Below are 13,427 nucleotides of genomic sequence, written 5' to 3'. Positions count from 1 at the left end.
TTTCCAAGCAAATATTCATATATGTGATTGTTTGCGATTAAATAAGGTTATATTTCTGCCACCCCTTAAAGTCTCTATGCATCTCTGGCCACCCCATGAATATTTCTCTAGACGGGCCCCTGTTTGATGTCAGTAAAGGCAAAAGCAAATTCTACTGGTGTGTTGCCTGGGACATGCATGTGAGAGGAACCTGGCTCTCTGTGGTGTTGCACATGGATGAAATAGTTTAAAGAGTGACTAGAGTGAAACAGCTCTTGGCCCTAGAGTTTGCAATAGGAAAGGCTGAAGGGTCATTAGAGGGAGATATATCTGGGTATTGCTTGTTCACATCTGCTTTAAATGCTCTAGCATGTGTGACAGGTAATCTTGTGACCTGAGGAGGGTCCTTTTCACAGACAGCCTGCCACTACCTAATGACCGGCACCTGATTAGCCCCCAGAGATATGTGTCTATTAAACTCAGCTCAGACAGTGTTGCATATGTTGATTCTGACAAGTTTCTGTGTCTGGGGATAATAAAATTCTCACTATACCTGCTGCTGCCTTGATCCTTTTGGACAATCACTTGACCTTTGGCCCTCCAGATGTTTGACAGGAAGCACTATAACTGTAGGGGTACAGACATGGTTCAAGCAACTATGTGAGTGCAGGTGCTTCAAGCTGTTGTTGTAAAGTATGCCAAGAGCTCTAGAGAACAAATTATATTTGAGGGAGCAGACATGCACCACTTACACTAGTGTCACAAAATTCAAGGCCGAACTACCAGTCGCAAAAAGCAGCCAGCTGCCTTGAGGCTTCTGATCTCTGTGAGCTCCCTCTAATGGTACGTGGAGGAATCTATGAAATATTTGAATGTATAAAATAAATTATATTAAGAATATATGATATTATGAAAATACTACTAAATTTAGAACTGCTTCAATGTAATTTGAAATTATTTAAGAAATTGGAAGTTTTGTGCTGTTGTATGGGACATGTGATCATGCAACAAAAAAAGAGTAATCTATTCTATTTCCCCAAATTCTCCATATGAGACACTATTAGAGTGGCGTGTGGGACCATTGTTATCCTGGCAACAGCTACCTGTCCCGTCTGATCCGCACTGGTACATGTGATTAGCATCACTAATGATCAACAGCGGGCTTATTCTGTCCTTACATCTGTCTTAGTATTCTTACAGTATTATATAATTTGTTATTGCATATTAGGTTTGTGCAGGTGAAGTATGCTCCAGCTTGTATGTTTTTAATTGACATTGACCTCTCTGTCAGATACTGCTAAAAATACAACCGGGTTTATTAAACAACAGGCAGAGACTTCATTACGTTTAGAGCTAATACATGAGAGGAAAGTTTCAGCTTCAGTAAGTGAATAGTGACCCTCTTCAAGCTGCATCAATACACTTTCCTCACAAGGAGGCAGTGTTGTCTTTTCTGTTGATTTATTCAGGCTTAAAAGAGAGGAATGAACAGAGGTACTGAGAGAACATGGTGTGAGAGCAACAGTTTATTTTAAAAGGTGGTACAAACCAAACCCATGGACGATTACGTGTTCTCATGTTAGATACACAAGATAACAGCACACACCAGGCACAGCACATATATATATATATATTATATATAGTACGATAGATAATAGATAGATACGAATAGATAGACCGTAGGATAGATAAGATAGAAGATAGATACGATAAGATAGTGGATAGATCAAGCGATAACTAAGGATAATAAGCTTTGATTGATCCCCAAGCTAGGGAAATTTACAGTGTAGCAGCAGCATTACACACAGTGACAACAGTAACAATACAATAACAATACAATAAGTAAGGAGAACAACCTAGACATATATATATAAAAAAAAAGCAAAGGTGTCCATTATAAGAATCGAGCATTCACCCAGACCATGGTATAACAAACACATTAAATCAGTAAGGATAACTATACACACACACACACACACACACACACACACAGATAATTGAGTAAAAAATGGTAAAAAAATGTCTAAAAAACATTCAGTTTTTGTTAAAAAGTCTCTCTCAGCGGCTCGCCAAAAGGTTTCTGTCCTGCACTTGGGAACCAGCATCAGACTCACGCTGCACCGCTTCAAACTCTGTGAGCATGTGTGACATACAAACCGCTGCAAGACCATGAAGTGCTTTAAAATCAACAGGCAACCAATGTAAGGACTTTAAAACAGGTGTAACGTGTTCTCTCTCTCTCTCTCTCTGGTTCTGGTTAGCACACACAGAGTTCTGAATCAGACCAGAAAGGAGCTTGTTACATTAACCCAGCATGCATCGGTTTCTCTGGGTGCCTCAGAGAGAGAGAGAGTCAGACATTTACAGTATTTCTGAGGTGATTAAAAGCAGATTTAGTGAAGATCTCCACATGATGTTCAGGTCAGAGTCGAAGACCACACCGAGGTTTGACTTAAAGAGCAACGATACACCTGGTATCAGAATGCATCATGGGTGATCCGATCACAAGTGGACAGCTTTAAATACAGTGTAAACAACCACCGAGACGCAATGTGAGCCAATCACTCAAACCTCTTGCGACGGCCACTCAGCCGACATCCTGTAAGTGCACAGAAAAACACGCCGTCTGCATAGTTCACTGTCACACAAATGATGTGGTTAACACAAGCAGCAGATGTTTGTGAACACACGACATTAGTTGATGAGCAACTGACTGCAAATTATGTGGTGGGGATCTTTTTTTACGTGCCAACATAATGAGCAAACGAAGCAGAGTCACATTCTAATAGCAGGTGTAAACAGGTTCAAAAAGGAATTGACTTTGCGACCGGTTTCCCTGTTTGAGTTGTGGAACCTTTGACCTAAACCTTGACCTAATTTTCAGTGTTTTCCCAGTTAAGCTACAAAACGTTTTTTATATCTAAAAGAAAATTTAAAAAGGGACTGCTGAGGTTGTTTTTGGCTTTCGTTTACATGCCTCCAGACTGATGCACTGATGGGAACTGATCACACAACTGAACAACACCAGCTAAATGTCAAAAGGACTATAAAAGTTCATTTAAGGGCATATCGAATTTACTGCCTGTCATAAAGCCTGAATCCTGCCAGTTTATAGCAAGTTTTGTCAGGTCATATATTAGAGCTGTTATTCAAACCTAATTCTAATGCATTATGTAAAGTGATAGTCAGTGTTTCTTGTTATGATTCATACCCATATGTCCAAACACTACCCATCATTGTTTGGTTTCCTGCTGAAAGAACATGCTGATGCTGACTAATGTAGTTTATAGGGACTACAGGGGTTTATATTTACTACTGTAAGGTAAAGTATATATTAGCGATCCGCCCCTGTCAAACACCTGAAGCCTCCTATCATAGCAGGTGACAATGTGTGTCAGTGGTGCTTTAACCTAAAGGGAGGGAGCTGGGTGACATCATGTCCAGTGTTAAACTGATCAGGGTTACGTTGCTGCACCCGTGTGGTTTTATATTACATGGTAATAATGCCTCCAGTGTTCATCGTAATGCATCAAATATGAGTCCCATCATCTATAGATACTGTACAGTAGGGTAATGTTTTATATAGATATATTACCCCTTTAATTATTTTTGTTTCTTATTTGATCTGTATTTACTTCTTTCAAATAGTTCCTTAGACCTCTACAGTTTCTCCTGTTATTGCAACAGTAACGCAAATTCCACCAATCGCTGCAAATTTGACCAATCGTTATAGTTTTACATCACCAAACTCTTTTCCTTGTTTCTTATTGTGAAGATGCACACATGTGCAACGACAATGTCTCACATTTACCCTGCAAACAGCGCGGTTTTATCCTCACTGGAACAAATTACTTTTGATTTTTAATGAATTATACAAAATAATAATAATAGCAATTGGAGGGTCCCTGGAGGGACCATCTATCTGTTTCCCTGACCTCGTAGCTCCTCGTCCAGCAAATACTGAAATCTATTTGTATTTTTTATTTGTAATGCTTTTATTCCTATTTATGTGTTCTTCCTCATTCTCTCTGTGCTTCATTGTATCTGTTAGTTTTATTCTGTATAGCACGTTGTGACACAATATAAAGGTCACTGTATGACCGTGAAAGGTCCATAACCACACTGTGATTATCATCTTAAATAAGAAATGTTTAAATATAAGTTTATGAAGGAAGGACAAAATCAAATAAAACAGCATGAATGTTTGGACCAACTTGCAAAATTGTTCATTTTGTCTCCATTAAAGTCCTTTAAATTCAATCTCATCTAAATGAATGTGTTAAATTCGACACCACAATGGGGTGGCCAGGCATGTTTAAGGTGTGGCAGCCCTTTTAGATCCGCCCCTGTGGTTACATGAAGTTGATATTTAAGCCACCATCTAAAGACTGGAGTCACATTTTAAGCTGAATAATGCAGCTTGATTAATCTTTCATGAGTTTAGAGCACTTTTCTACAATGTTTTCTGGGATCATTGTGAATAAAAGGCTTCAGTAAAGGATCCAGGTTACAGGATAGGGAGAGTCCAGCTTTGTGTTCACTGCTTTTATTCCTCTTCAGTTCTTCATCAGCGCCATCAAACACACCGTATAACGTGTGTGTTTCTGTGCACAAACTCACCTGTCAGCTCGGCTCCGTGCGTCCTGGTTGGGAAATAAAAGGGAAGTCCAGAGCCGATCAACAGGCTGCACCTGAACTACAGCGCCTTCCTCATCTTGCAGCCGGCGCGCTCTGGAGACCCGGACTCGATCTAATCCTCCTTAAAATACTGGACTCAGTGAGACCAGAAACCCTCGTCGACCCTCGGACAGATAAAACTACCGTCTGCGCCCCGGGAGGAGAAAGGTGGAAAGGTAGACTGCTGAAAGAGTGTGCGTATCTCCCGTGGGTTGCGCGCGCATTGACTCCTCCCTCAGGTTGAATGGGAGCTAATCCTGGTGGGATGCTGGTGGGATAATCAATGCTGGTGGGATAATCAATGCTGGTGGGATAATCAGTGCTGGTGGAATCTTTTCACTCCATCCTCATTAAAGCATTAAACATCTGCAGGTCTGGGCTGAAGTGAGTACGAAAGAGGATTAGGGCCAAATGTGAACATCATATTTGAGTTTTCAAATAAAATGTTCACATTTGGCCCTAATCTTCTTCCATACTGGAGAGATAATTGGGGAACTTCAGTCACAGCTTGAATTGGGACAGAAATGTATGAGTACGATGTTAAAGCTGCAGCAGGTAACTTTTATAAAAACAACTTTTTACTGTTGGCTCCTGCGAGAATCCACCCGACCCGAACGAAAACAACCAATCAGAGAGAATCAAAGCTCTGGGGACCAACAGGGGTCCCTCAGTATGTTGTAGGGGGTCCCCGGGGAAAGGAGGAATAGTTAGAACAACAAGGGGAGAAACAGGGGTTGGTTTGATCGTAGTTTGATCGATTGACCGTAAAGACTTAATTATCATCAAACATTGTTGTTTAGGACCGTGGTTCCCTTTGAGCTACTATAACAATTCATCCTGAATTTGTGTACGGATTTCATGGAAATCTTCCCAATAGTTAAACATAAGGGAGACTCACAATGTTAATATTGGATGAATCGTTTCAGTCATTTGTCAACCAAAATGTCAGTTATTTTCTGGTTCCAGGTTCTTAAATGTGAGGTTTCTTTGTCATTTATGATCGTAAATGAAAAGTCCGGTTATCACCAAGGTTATTAAGAGCAGGCGACTCAGACAATAGCCATTGAGATGGTGGACTGACAGACCAACAGCCTCGCAGCTAACGGCTACACACTGAATTTTACTTGGTAAGAGTCTCGATAGGAACATGTTTTCCACACTGGACATGCATATAAGTATTAAATTTCAGATTCACATTTCAGATAGTAATGTTTGCTCTAACTGCCTCTGTGGTGGTGCAGCCAGATAAAAGCTCCATAATTACATCTCAGACTGTTGTAACTGGTGGATGTCTGACCTCTGACCCCCTCAGGCTTCCCCCTGATCTCATCCTCAAACCCTCTGAATCGTCCTAAAAATAACTCGGTGAAATCTGGTCGATAACAGCACGACGCTAGATTATCGCTGCTGTTTGTGCTGAGAACAAACCGTTTCATCTCACTTAATCACATTTTGCACCTTGCATCGATGGGCAAGTGGGGCGCTGACTTATGCATGAGTGGTGTCAAGTTCCCAGTTTACACAATTCTAACATTGTTTATGGACCCCAGGATGCAGAAACACTAAGACTGCATGGTTTTATGGCCAAAAACTATTAGGGATTAGCATAAAGAGTCTGTAAAGAGGAGACTTGTGGGTATCCACAGTATTCATTCTCATTCAGATATCTTGAGGTCAGAGTTCAAGTGACCCTTTTGAAAATTTGGCCCCTTCCCAACATGCTAGCATGACATGGTTGGTACCGATGGATGCGTTAGGTCATCTAGTTTCATATGATAGCAGTATCAGGGGAGGATAATTGGGTGGCCAATCAGATTTTAAGTGTGGCTAACCCCCCCCCGACACACCACTGAGTGTGACATCTTTTAGATCTGAAGTTTTCAACCTGGGGTACGGGGACCCTTAATGGAGCTTGTTTTTGTCGAAGAATGTACCGTAAAACTTTAATTAAAAGCAGAGTCTCAAACAGACAAAGGTCTCCTTTACTAGCCTGGTGTAGCTACATGTTCTGACAAATAAAAGCAGGTCTCCATTAGAGGCCTTGGTGTGATCTACACAAATATACATGTAAACTTCTCTCAATATGAACAATGCTACGCATCGTTAGATCAGTTAGATTCTCTACGATTCCATCGTTCGGTTCATTTTACAGAAATAATGAGCACCAAAGTATCAAATCATCAAATTACAGACTTGCAAGTGTTTAGTTATTCTAATATTAATAGAATTAGAATATTACTTAATAATAAATTAATTAATTAAGAATTAAGTAATATTCAAACTGGTTTAAATAATCAATTCGATAGTATTTCCTGTCTTTGCTGAGCAAGAGTTTTGTGCAAAAGGAATTAAAGGCCTGTCTGAAGCAAATAAAAGCTATTCATTGGAGTTTTACAGGATCGTTACTGATCTACAATCACTATGCTTTCCAAGCAGTAAGCAAACAGGAAGTCATCATGTTTATGCAGTTACAAGCCTCATTGTGAAACTAAATCAGGTGCACACTGAAGCGGAGTTTGTTGCTGCGCGAAGACCCGGTTGTCTTATCAAAGCTGAGCGAGTCCATCTCCACCCATAAACCAACCCTCGGCCTCATCCGAACAGTCGACTGTGAACATGACATGACAGGCAGAAGTTGCACAAGATAATTAGCAGCGAAATTTTTTTTTCCAACATGTGATTCAAAGTCTACTGAGGTTTATTACAAAGCAGTTAGACAAAGAAATATTTACAATGAGCAGTTCACAAAAAGATCTCCACCCGCCTCCAGCTTTACCCCGCCAGTACTGACACATCCTGTTTATATTACAGGGCCAATGATTATACTGCTGTATTTATGGTAGTCAAACAATAAAGCTGATCTTTGTTTCAGTATTAGGACACCAAGGAGAACAAGGCAAACATTTAATTTTGTTTATGACTCAGCATCGCTTTTAATCTTAACTGGCACAAACTTGTGTTGGGTTGTAAATGCACAATTGAGTTTATTAAGTCGATTTCAGCCTTTTAGTGCACGTCAGAGGTCCTCGTCTCTGAACACAGCCACAGAAAAATAAGCTAAACACAATGAAACTTTGTTTTATTGTATTATATTATCGTCAAGTATTCATTTACAGGAAGTAATATAACCCGTCCATTTTATAACAATTCCTTAAAGCCTTAAAGTGCTGATCAGGTGGGCTCAGGACTGTCTTAAAGGAACAGGACGCTCTAAACTCTGTCTGTTGATGCCAATACCAGGCCAACTTTTATCAGTCCAGACTGGACTTTGTCAGCTGTACTGCTGTGGGATAAATGTTCATGCAAATGTACAAACAGTTTGATAATATCACAGCAACGATATGAGATTTTCTCGGTATGATAACACGGTTTCACAGTTCAATGACCCTTAAAGGAATGAAAACAGAAGTTTGTCTTGTTTTTGTTGAACAAAAGGCTTTATAATTTATACACTAATAGTGTAGAGTTCTGTAGCAAATGTTGCTCAAAGCTGAAATCACCAAAAAATGGCTCGACAACGTCCCCTATAGAGCAGGTTTATAAAGCGCGCTTCACCTATACGTATGAAAATCAGTACACGTGTAGATCATCTCCAGACGGGTAAAAAAGCCTTAAGGACCCGTACCCCAAACCCAACAGGAGGTCGGCCATTTTGAATTTTTGACCTCAACATAGACATTGCTATGCTAATGTTAGCATGTTAAACCAACAGCACAAATCACATTAAATCTGATCTCTTCAATTCTGATCGAGCCGCTTTCATATGTATGTGCTCCAAATCAGGTACAGTGTGATTGTTTGCAATGTGACCTCAGTGTGAACAGTTATATCAGAAGTCATGTGACTTTTACATCACTCTAAATTATTAGTTTTTTGTTTTTGAATGTGGGTCATATCAGATCACAGGTCACTTTAGGACCATGACTTGTGATCTGATATGAGCCACATTCAAAAAATAACGTGAAAGTCACATCATCTTTGTCATGATGTTCACATTACACTGCAGTCATATTGAAGATTTTTGTTTCCCGTTTTTTCTTCATAGCACAATCCAAAAATCCCTGCTTTAAACTGGTGGTTCAAACTAATTACTAAGACTCTGAAACACTTCAATAACCTCATCTTCCTCAAGAAAGGTCAATTTGTTTGCTGCCATGATCAGAGAGGAACCTTCCTCAAAATGAGCATCCTGATACAAACAGTGACAGTAAAACAGTCCAGCACTTTGAATTATTGTGGGTTAAGTGAATAAAAAAAACAAATGTTGGTCCATTAACAAGTCAATCACATGTGATCATGTGTTTTATACAGTATGTTCAATCTGTGCAAAAGCCATGTTGGATCCATTCTGGCAAACACAGATCAGAAAAACTCCTGTTTCTGTGTGACGCTGTCGAACGAGATGAAACAGCACAGCGAAGAGAAAACAGCCATTGAGTTGTTCAGTCGCAGCTGTTTCTCTGCTGCATGAGGACAAAAGTTTCAGGAGCGCTGAACGATGCTGTCAATGCTCTTCTGGATATCAGCCATCTTCTTCAGCACCTGGTTGACGTTGGTCTCGTCAAACTCCAGACACACAAACTCTGAGTCCTGAGGGGGGAGAGAGAGAGAGAGAGGGAGGGAGACACATTATTAACACTCCTATTCAGAGTACAGACATTCACAGCAATTCAGTAAACAGGTGGGATTCCAGTTTAGTAACTTTGATAGTGAAGTGGCTCTGCTGATGACACTGGAGCTGCAGCAGTGTTAGCTACTGTTGCACAATGTGAGGAAGCAGAGAGAGAAAGCAGTCAGGAGCGCTCACATAAACGTCACATCCTTTGGATTTTAAGCAGAACATTCAACCCTCATCCGGACATAGAAAGGAATATAAATGGAGAAGGTCTAATTTTTGATAAAAGACTGATTAATAATAATTCAGTTAATGCAGACGTAAATGGAAACACGTTGGCCTGATTTCCAGTCTGAAGTTTATGAAAACCAGGTTCCTCCACACTGACGAAGGACAGCGTCTCATCCAGCTCCACCGAGACTGAAGACTTTAAAGGGCACCTTGATGGTCGATGTTAACACGTTTACCTCCTCAACCTACTTGTGCTGCCTTCAGGCTCCTGCTGGCTATAATTAGATTTGATTTGAATGGACTAATAATAGTGTGCGTATCTTGCAGTGTAGTACAGTATAACAGCATGTTGTTCTAGTCTGCTGACCTGCTTTCTCTGCGCTGTGGGAAACACAGATTGGGTCAGATTCATAGAGAACAGGGACAAGGGAGACTCCTGAGGGACCAACCCTCCCCACCAGGACAGCACACTTCACTTTCACCATGAGAAATGCCCTTAAAATCCCCAAACTATTTTGCTATAGACAAAGGGGCGTTTCCAGGGATAGCATCTTTCAGGGGCTGTAGCAGGTATCAAATGACACTCGATGGGCCAACGCATCCATCGGTACCAATCAGGCTAACATGAAAGTGGGCTAAATTTTGGCACAGGAAAAACTGGCATGGCCTTTTTCAAAGGGATCCTCTGACCCATGATGAAAATGGGTTCTATGGGTATCCACGAGCCTCCCAGACCGGCCCACTTTATACTCATTCAATGTAGTTTTGAGCAAAAACTTTGCAGTTTGTTGCATGTGCTATAAATGTGTTATTTTCACGCAGCATATTTTAATATTTCTGCATACTGGGGTATACATTGGTTAAGACTAAGACACACAACTGCATGAGTCGGTGCCCCACCAGTGCTACCTGCTTCTACTATCAAAAGAGATCTGTCTGGAGCCGCACACATATTTGAGCCCTGTAATGCTAATGTCCTGCAGCATATCAAGCATACTATTTTCTTCTGAAACTCTTGATTTTTGGGATTTAGAATCGCTACCCAGCCAAGCTCGTGAGAGTCGGAGACTCGTGTCCACCCCTCGCAACCAGGTCAGGACTTAAGGCATGATGCACATTTTAGCTGAGAAATGTTTTAAAACGTTTCTGCTTTTATTGGCTGTGGCTATATATTGTTACAGTTGGTGAATGGAAGAATCAATTATATCATTGTTGTTCACAGGAGAGTCTTCAGGTAGTTTTGTTCCTGCTATTGCTGCAGAGACCCTAAGCCACAGCAGAAGATGTAGAAAAGGATGAACTCTGCAGACAGCCTGGTCATTTTGGGCATCGCTGATTAACCCCTGACCCGTACTGGACTGAGCCCAGAGCATCCATAGCATTTTACAAACCAAATAATGAAATGTAATTTCCCCCAAATTTCTCCAGACAAAAGGAATTTCAACATTTAGCTCCATCATAAACCTAAAAATAGAAAAACAGGATTAGAGCTAAATAATTCTTAGACCTATCAATCAGCCTCTGGCTCTGTGCAGTGATCCGTATGGATTTGGGGGATTAATGCAACAACAAATGGTCAACAGAAGCATAAACATTAAACCACGAGGCCTGTGGCTGATAGGTTGTAAAACATTAGGAGAGGAATAAGAATAAGATGCTTGCAGTGTGTATACATCCCAAATCTCAGCACGCATTGTCTGACGAGCTGATTGGCTGATTGAATCTCCTGTTGGGAAGTTGGGATGTAAGAAAATATCGAAAAATAACGTATCGATTCTGAAAAACACCATTGATTGTTGTAAACTGAGGGCTGTGATGTTGGATGGGCGCTGCATTTGGTGGTTGTGTTCTTTATTCAATGACTGCAAGCACACGAGCTAAACCAACAGCGACACACATGCAAACGAAACCCTTAACTAGGTTATTAAAACATATTATTTAAATCTCCAGAATCATTCAGGTTTCCCTCTTTTAGTCGAGAAACAAAGAAAAATCAAAATTTTTGAGGACCAAACAAACATGTTTTGTTTTTGGAGGGGATTTGTAGAGCAGGAATCTCCACAGCACCACAGTACTTCATTATAACGCTGTTTATCACATTTTATATTTGTTATTTCAGATTGTGCACCTTTAAAAGCACTACACAGTTTACACAAGATGTTCAACTTACACGTAAGAAGGAATACGACTGGGTCCTGAGACGTACTGTCACAAACTGGAGGTAAAGGATTTGAAAAACTGTGTATTTAAGAGGCATTCTGCTGCTTTAGTTTTCTCTTTAGAGTCCCTTAACTGTATGTTGTGTGATAGATTTCAGGCCGTCAGTGCTGACATTACAGGTATTCTTTAGCTTTTTCCAGGAATGATTTCGAGCACACAGACTCAGAACAGGCATTTCCAGTATTTTCAGCTGAAATCAGGCTGAAAAGGGCGGAGCTTAAGAGAGCTTAAGAGGGCTGAAGAGCACAGAATGACTCTGATTGTTTGTAGCTTTCAAGTATTTCCACTCTTTCTGCCAGTTTGCCAGATCCATTTCACTGTGTCACTTTAAATTGACTTTAATGGGTCAGTGACAAACAGTTCCCACACTGAGTTAGCGAGGTATGTTGAGTTTTTAATGTCACAAAGGTGGTTCTAGATAGCAATACAAGACTTTCGAGTTTGTGTTAGCCATGTAATCACAGTAGTGTAAACTGTATCCATCGTTCACATATCTGATGTTTAACGGTGATCAAAGTGTGGAAATACTGTGGACTGGAACCACATGACCCAAATAATCTAATTTACATAAATGCTCTGCCACTATTCGGGTGTAAATTTAAGACCCTGGCTTTAGATGGTTTGAATTAAGGTCACCATATGATCAGTGTTCAGTTGTCCCCTGGGAGGGGCTCGGAAACAGTCCAGGACCCAGATTGTGTAAATTTAGCCTCCTCATGGGACCCGGACTAAAACAGACCAATAATCCGGTTGCTTCCAGAGCCAGGCCTCCCGTCGTATCTAACCTGCGCCGCCGGCCGTGTTCATTCATATTCAAACAGCATAAAGCTCCAACGTTCCCCCTCACACCAACATCAGCTCTCAGTTTACTGCTATGATCCAGCAGAGGGCGCTCCACCATCAGCTACACCCATGTCCTGCCCTGTCAGTAAACTGAGTCAGTGAACGCATCAGAGGTTTGTCAGTCTCACCTGGCCGGCTCTCCCCAGCTCCAGCTCCATCAGGGCGACCGGGCCGCTGTGGGCCGCATCCCCCCGGCTGGCTGCGGTCTGGAGGTCCACCCTCCAGGAGAGGCCCCTGAGGCCGGGCTCCCAGCGGCTCTGAGCCAGCAGACTCTCCCTCACCCGGACTCGCTGGCTCTTCCAGAAGCGAGAGAGGGCGGCGGCCTGTTCGGCGGTCAGCCCGCTGCTGCCCTGCCTCTTGGTCTGGGCTGTGAGGAAGGCCTCCAGCTGGGCGTGGTCCATGTCGGCCGCGGCGATAGACTGAGAGACGGAGGAGGAGGAGGAGGAGGAGGAGGAGAGAGATGAGAGGAGGAGAGAAGGTGAAGCACACAGCTGGATTTCTGCAGGATTTATTCTTGAAAATAAAAGTTCAGACACAAGCTGGTCAGAGTTAGTCAGGCTACATGTTTGAATACATGTTTATTGTAGAATTTAGCGATTTAAAATGCATCCATTAACCAATTCCACACAAATACAAACAAAAAATAACTATTACGACTGTACTGATCCATCCAACTTCAAATCACTGACCAAAACCCACATTGTCAGAACTGCTCTTAATGATTTTAACAATGAATTATTGTTGAGTGTGATATAGCTATAATGTTGTTATAATGTGTTGTTTTTAACTTTTTCTTTTCCTTTTTAACTCATGTAACGTGTCTTCGAGTTTCTTGAAAAGTGCTCTATAAATTAAATGTATT

At 41.3% G+C, this 13,427-nt stretch overlaps 2 protein-coding genes across 2 annotated transcripts in view; both read right to left on the bottom strand.

Moving 5' to 3' along the window:
• b3gnt2a (UDP-GlcNAc:betaGal beta-1,3-N-acetylglucosaminyltransferase 2a) overlaps positions 1–4,849 on the bottom strand; it is a gene marked incomplete in the record, with an annotated part of 8,715 nt that extends 3,866 nt beyond the window's left edge. Inside the window, 1 exon segment of the mRNA XM_035660592.1 lies at positions 4,600–4,849.
• A 2,710-nt stretch (positions 4,850–7,559) lies between these two features.
• Positions 7,560–13,427, bottom strand: part of commd1 (copper metabolism (Murr1) domain containing 1) — a 7,189-nt gene continuing 1,321 nt past the window's right edge. Inside the window, exons 2-3 of the mRNA XM_035660889.1 lie at positions 12,694–12,984; positions 7,560–9,246 (exon numbers count right to left, since the gene is read on the bottom strand). Of these exons, the coding sequence (XP_035516782.1) occupies positions 9,139–9,246; positions 12,694–12,984 (399 nt within the window). The 3' untranslated portion in view covers positions 7,560–9,138. The remainder of the gene's footprint in view (positions 9,247–12,693; positions 12,985–13,427) is intronic.

The sequence above is a fragment of the Morone saxatilis genome, unplaced genomic scaffold (assembly GCF_004916995.1).
Source record: "Morone saxatilis isolate NCDOM2014 unplaced genomic scaffold, NCSU_SB_2.0 Contig17, whole genome shotgun sequence".
NCBI classification, from domain to species: Eukaryota; Metazoa; Chordata; class Actinopteri; family Moronidae; genus Morone; species Morone saxatilis.
This window is presented reverse-complemented; position numbering and strand designations above follow the sequence as displayed.